Here is a 6,885-nt window from a genome sequence, read left to right as displayed (position 1 = left end):
AAGAAGATATCGAGCAACAGCGGAGAGGGCGAGTGCGCGACGCGCCAGGTATGCCTTCTAATAATGCGACTAAGGCATGCCGCGAGCTCGCCCTCCCCTCCCCTCCCCCTTCGGTATTCAGGAAGGAATGCACGCATGCCGAAGGGGGAGGGGAGGGGAGGGCGAGCTCTCGGCATGCCGTTCGTTCACCTACCATGCAACGGGCACTGATAAGGCAAGGATAACTTGGAGCGGGTGGGCGAGGAAGATGATGAGTAGCGTTCTCCTCCGCCTCTATCCTTTCGCGTGACGCGGCGTGCATCATTACTTTTGCGGAGGTGATGGGCGGTGGACAGGGAGGGGGGAGAGGCTGTAGGTGGCCGATCAGGTCGTCCCGCCATCGCACAAGCCGCGCGTGCCTGCTGATTGCCTGCGCGTGTGTGTACGTGTGCGGTTTACTTCTCCGCCCCCCCCTTCCCCCTCCCTTTCCCCGTCTCACTCTTCGCTTCCTGGTGCTGCGATGCACGTGTGCGCATCGGTCGCTGCCGCGACGCTCGACGTTCCTTCTTTTTTCTTTGTGCACGCTTTCACTGACTGCCCTCCTCTTTCCTCCCTTCTCGCTTACTCGCTTTCTCCCGCGCACGCACACATCTATATGACATGCGTAAACCGCGCTCTCTCGCTCTCTTCCACTTGCCGCCTCATCCCTCGCCGCGCTTTCACGCACCACATCCGCGCAGTGAACAGACGTGAGGTGGTCAACGCAGGCGAGTGAAAAGCACAAGAGGGTTGAGGCACAGCAGGTAAAGCACGCACACGCAGCAGTGGCGCCGCATACGCGCCTGCACAGGTCCTCACGCACACACTCCCGATTCTTCACGGGACTCTATCTGGCGCGTGCCTGTGTCTCCGCTCCACCTTTTTTTTTTTTTCGTTGCCGCCCATCACTCGTATCGCCGCTACCACATCGACAAGACAAGGAGGAAGGTGGAGGCGCAGCCCTTTTCTCTGCCGCACACGCACCCCCCCCTGCCCCACCGGCTCTCTCCACACCCACGCCCCGAGCTGGCCGTACGCATTGTGAGACAGACACGCATACGCGCATAGACGTAAAAGGAAGTGATCTACACTTGTGCATAGACGACGAAGGGCTTTCACCGCTTCCCCCTCCCCCCCTACCGCCTCACCATCGCCATCCGGCTATCCCGCTCGTGCGTGCGTGACGCAGTCGTCTCGACGTTTTTCCTTTCCCCACACAGCAGCCGTCACCCTCTTGCTTCGGTTTCCATTCCCGTTTTGCGTGCGCACGCACGCCGACGAGCACGTTAACCGGTTTCGCGTCCACGGCACGCACGACAGCAACAACAAAATACACAGTCACAGCGGCACGTCACGGCAACTGCCATCATCGCCACGACGAAGTCCGGCACATCGGCGTGGGTGAATGGTGGCGTGCAGTGCGTGAGGGAGAAGCGGTGCTACAACTCCATAGAAGAAGTTCCGAGAGGACGTCGGAGGAACGCAACGTGCGCGGCCGCCGTGGCTGTAGCAAGCGTAGCCCCGCCGACAACCGCGACGTCGACGTGCTTGTGTGTGTGTGTGCGCGATAAAGCTGGGGGGCGAGGGGCACGTACGCGGCTGAAGCACTGGTACGGCGGCTGTCCAGCACCTGCGTGCATGCGTTGCCGAGTCTGAGCCCGTCGGTCTCTCTCTCTTCCTCCCCGCCGTCGCCACCGCGGGTGCTTGTAGGCGCCCGTGCGTTCTGCGCAGCAGCTGAGCGGACGCATCGGCGTAAAATACACGAGAAGCTCGAGGCCTTCCACACACCGCGAGAAAGCCGCACACATACACGCATACACACATGTAGGTGTGCGCATGCGCACCCACTCCCGCACGCATCAGAAACGAAGACAGGGCGCCGAATAGAAGGGGGAGCTTGTGCGGGTGCCGGTGCTGCTTCCGCCACGGTGCCCCCTTCACACCTACACTTACACAAACACACACAGGCACCGACACCCCATACACTATCCAGAGGTCCAGCCATCACCGTTCAAGCCCTCCCTCCCAACAACGAAATTTTTAGCCGAGAAAGCGAAAAAAGCGAATGCGGATTTTCCTCAGCTCGGCTGTGCCGCGCACAGGGTGGAGTCTCCGTCGCCGCCGTGCTGACCCACTCTGCGTAGTGGCCGCCGCTCTCGTTGCGGCATCTCTGTCGTGCGCCGACGGCCAGCGTCTCATTCATGGGCCGCCGCGGTTGTCTTCGACGTGGCGGCGCGGTGCTAGGCGTCTGCCAGGGCCCTCTGCGTTCCTGCCTGCCTCATCGGCGGTAGCGGCGTCGCTAACAGCGCAGTGCCGCGGCGTTTCGAGCACGACGAGCACATCAGCTGATGCAACTGCTGCCGCTGCTTCTGCTGCTGCTGCCGTCGCCGCCTTGTCAACGGGGACGAAGTTGCGCCATCGCCGCGGCGCTCATCGCAAGCGCGGCCGTGTCTCGGCGACGGCAGCGGCGGCGACCACGCCGCCCCTCAATGCGCCGCTCGGGGATGGCGCGAACGGCAGCTTCTCCGTTGTCGATCCTGTTGTGCCGGCGTCTGTGCTGGTCAACCCATCAAACACATCCAGCGAACCGCTCAGGCGACGAGCGGTCAAGAGCAGTGACGCAGCGGTGACAGATGCGCGCCTGTGTGCATTGGGCGATACCGAAGCCGAGGCGGAGCCACCGGTGGTCACCGCTGCCGCTCACCTCAACGGCTTTGGCAAATCCGCTAATAAGCCTTCGACGACCCCTCAGCCAGCTGGCGAGGCGGATGCTGCTGAGTCGGTGCCCGCACCATCCGTGACGGCTGTCGTTGCCGCTGAGATGCCCTCGCCTTGCCGCAAAAGGAAAAGCGGCACGGCAAAGAGGGGTACCAGGGGCCGCCGCGCGGCGGTGGAGACGACTGTGGAGCTGGTCGCTGTTGCTGCAGCTCCTGCTGCCGCTTCTAGCCCTGCTGCTGCGACGCTGTTAGCAGAGGCGCCAGCCGAGGCAATCAAAATGGCCGCTGCGGTCTCACGCGAAAGGCTATCGCGAGGCCTAAATAAAAGGCGCTCGAGGCGCAGCGGAGCTGGTACCGTCACGGCTGCCTCTGCTGGCGACGCCGAGGCGGACGAGGTCGTGACTGCCGGCGTCACAGTGGTGCCATCTGTCGCTGTCAACCCTAACCTCGCATCTTCATTGACGGCAGGCGCCGTTGAAGGGGAAGGTGGCACACCCTCAGTCGACCCGGTGAGAGCCGCAGCCCTGCCGCCGGCCCCACAGCACCTGGATGCCACTGGTCGTGTGGTCGCGTCCGATGCCGACGCTGTTGAGGGGCGCGTGAGCAGCGGCAGCAGGAAACGTATAGCGCGGCAAGCGAGGCAGAAATACGTCGAGGAGCCGGCGAACGCGAGGAGCTCGGGAGTCGTTCTGGACAATTACAAGGACGGTAGTGCTGCTGATGTGGACAAGAATCCAGATGAAATCAGCGAGGATGGTGGTGCTCGACCCAGTGGTCGGCTCAGGCGAGCCAGCTCACGCACCCGAAGTGGCAAGCGGCTGCGCGCCAAGGCACCGACAGCTGCCGCCAGCACTCTGGTAGAAGACGCCATCGCGGCTTCTGTGGCCAAGGCGGTCGCTGAGGGCGTTATAGGCGCTGCAGGGCAAGCACCAGCGACTGGCGCGGCGACGGCAGGAGGGGCCACGTTGGCGTCCTTCTCGCTTCTCACTGCGGCAACGTCCCACAAGCCCGCGAGCAAGACCACCACCACGACCACGACCATCACGAGTGCAGACACTAAGGTGCCATGCGCTCCCACCGCCGAGGTGGAGTCGTTGGAGCCGAAGACGGATGCCGACGGCGAAGGTCCAGCAGAGGCCATCAGCTCCACTGCTGCCTCTCGCGCGCCCAGGAACAGGGAGCGGGCTGGAGGCAAACGGATGAAGAAGAGACTTCTTGCACCTGCCGCCGTCGCCGCGGCCTCGGCAGCGGTAGTGGCGGCACCACCACCACCACCCATGGCGGCTGCTGCGGACGATGGGAAGACGGCAACGACACCGCGGCCGGCGGACTCGTTCAAGAGGCTCTTCGATACCGTCGACGCCGCGAAGGGGATCTCCTCTCTTGCCTTGAAAAAGCGTCTCGCCGCGCAGATCGTTCGTCGCCGCTGGCAGCTGCAGCGGGGGCTCACGCTGTCCCCGCAAGCCCTCCTTTCCACCGCCACACCGGCAGCAGACGAAGCAGGCGTTATGGCAACCTCAGCAGCAGCCAAGGCCGACGAGGGGGCAGCGGCGGTGACGGCGCCTAAGTCGTCTGCACCTTCGCCGACATCGCCGCGCCGACGTCTGCTGCAAGGAAAGAAGTCGGCTTCGCTTGAAGCGTCTGCGTCGTCACCGATAGCGGCTGCGCCTCTACCGGAAAAGCCGGCGCAGAGCGACGAGGCAGCCGTCGCAGGTGGTGCCAAGTCGAAGAGCCGTATCACCAAGAAGGGTGGCAAGCGTGGCGGATCGGCGGCAAGGAAAAATAGCGGGCACAGGGTTGCCATGGCTGCAGCAGCGTCCGTTGCACCCGTGGCGGAGCCGACCAAGGCTGCTGAGGTCGAGGATCCTGCCAGTGACGCAGATCGAGAGGCGGATGTGGCGGCGGCAATGGCAGCAGCGGTGGAGCTGGTGTCAAAGCCGGAGGTCATCGATGACGAGTTCTCGCTAGCACCGCAGGCGTGCGACGATGCCGCTGCCCATGCGACGCCGAAGTCGCACTCTCCATCTGCCCTCGCCGCCGGCCGCGCATCGCAGCAGCAGGAGCTGCTTCAGAGTGCCGGCGTCTCGAAGGTAGCTTACGGCGCCAGTGGCGGCAGCAGCGCTAACGGATCGGGCAATCATGCCGGCAGTAGCGGCAGCAGCAACGGTGGCAAGGGCGGCAAAGGTGCGAATTCGAAGGACACGCTCTTCTTCCCCGACTACCGCGAGCGCGTCGTGCAGATATTTGAGCAGCTGACGCAGATCAACAGTGCCCTCGGCGAGCGCTTCAAGTCGCAGTTGTACGGGCGCACGGTAGAACGCTTCAAGCGCGGCGACAAGGTATTTCAGCTGCTGCCGCCGAACTTGCTGCCGCTGCCCGAGGAAGACCCGAAGAAAAAGGCGATAATCGAGGCGCTCTACAAGGACGACCCCGCGGCGCAGAAGAAGCGCGTGGAGGAGGTGGAGCGCAACCGGGCGAAACGCAGTCTTGTGCTCTCCTCCGACAACCTCATCCCAGGCCTGGGGACGAAGCTGCGGGAGAAAGTAATCGAAATCCTGGTGACGGGTGGCTTGGAGGAGCTGCACCGGCAGGAGGCGAAGCCCATCATTCGCGCCATCCGAGAGCTCACACAGGTGCACGGCGTCGGCCCGCGCACCGCTATCGACTACTTCAAGAAGTACGGCATCAGCACCGTCGCGCAGCTTCGCGACTACGCCATCAAGGCAGGGGAGCTCGACATGAGCAACAAGGACAGCGGCAAGCCGTCGAATCTCGTGGTCTGTGCTGACAAGTCCAAGTTCCACTTGAACGACGCGCAGCGGCTCGGGCTTGTCTACTACGAGGACATGTGCCACCGCATCCCGCACGAAGAGGGCCGCCTGCACGAGGCTTTCATGAAGCTGCGCATGCGAAAGTACCTTGGCAAGGACTACGAGCTCGTTGTGTGTGGTAGCTACCGTCGTCAAGTTGAGTCCGCTGGTGACATCGATGTGCTCATTACACACAAGCGCAGCGCGACGGAGGGCGGTGGCCGTCCTTTGTTACCACCGTCGGAGGTGCTTGGCTCGTTCCTCGCTGGGCTCAAGGCGGACAAGTACATCGAGGCTACGCTGGCGCAGGGGCCGACGAAGTTCATGGGGCTGTGCCGTCTGCGCGCGATGGGCACCGAATCTGTATCGGCTGCTACGGGCAAGGGCAAGACAGCGAAGACGAACGGCAAGGCGCCAACCAAGTTCCGCGCGCGCCGCCTCGATGTCCGCTATGTGGACTCGGACAGCTTCCCTGCAGCGATGCTTTACTTCACCGGCAGCAAGAACTTCAACGTCATTATGCGCAGCGAAGCCATCAAGAAGCACTGCGTCCTCAACGAGTACGGCCTCTTCCGCAAGCCGACGCGCAAGCAGATGCAGCACTACAGTGTTGTGCAGAAGAACCCGGATATGAGCTTCCACGACATGATCACCCGCCTCGCTCGCTTCGACCTCTCCGCCATCAAGGACGAGGAGAATGAGCTCGCCAGCGGATCGTCGGCCGAAGCTGGAGGCGGGGCTAGCGGTGCGACTGCTGCCGGGAGCGGTGCCAGCGGCGACGCAGACGGTGCGGCATCAAAGAAGGTGACGGCTGCGTTCAAGAAGATCAAGAAGAAGGGGAAGGAGAAGACGAAGCAGGAGCTCGCCGAGCTGCGTGAGATGGCGAAGATTGTGGAGCGGCAGCGGGTTAAGGCGTGCACGGAGCGCGAGATCTTCGAGGCGCTGGGCATGGACTACGTCCCTCCAAAAGACCGCAGCGTTTAAGGAGGATGCGAGTGCCTGCACGTGTGTGTCTCGGCAGTTCTTCTGCTACGAGAGAAGTTGTTTCACGGCTCTTCGACTTCTCCTTGTCGCATGTCGGCTCGCATGCGCATGCATGCGCGCTCGTGTGTCTGAGAGTGTGTGTGTTTGTGTTTCCGTGTGTGTGTGTGTGTGTGTGTGTATGGGAGGGGGGCGTACCGCGTAGATGAGCTCATAGATACGGACGGCGTGCGAGAGGGCTCGCGACGAGGCGGCTGAGCTGCAAAGTGCCGCGCGCTCGTGCGCGCATGTGTGAATGTGACTGGTGATGAGCGCGTCGGGTTGCCGACGCCGTTGCGCATTTTTCGCGTGCGTGCGTC

At 63.1% G+C, this 6,885-nt stretch overlaps 1 protein-coding gene across 1 annotated transcript; it reads left to right on the top strand.

Annotated features, from left to right (window-relative positions):
• Positions 1–2,083: 2,083 nt before the first annotated feature.
• LINJ_08_0840 (putative mitochondrial DNA polymerase beta-PAK) lies at positions 2,084–6,529 on the top strand (the record flags this gene model as incomplete). The annotated part of the gene is made up of 1 exon (XM_001463384.1): positions 2,084–6,529. One exon carries the CDS (start codon positions 2,084–2,086, stop codon positions 6,527–6,529), a length of 4,446 nt encoding a protein of 1,481 aa, XP_001463421.1.
• Positions 6,530–6,885: the final 356 nt, after the last annotated feature.

The sequence above is a fragment of the Leishmania infantum genome, chromosome 8, assembly GCF_000002875.2.
Source record: "Leishmania infantum JPCM5 genome chromosome 8".
NCBI lineage: Eukaryota > Euglenozoa > Kinetoplastea > Trypanosomatida > Trypanosomatidae > Leishmania > Leishmania infantum.
This window is presented reverse-complemented; position numbering and strand designations above follow the sequence as displayed.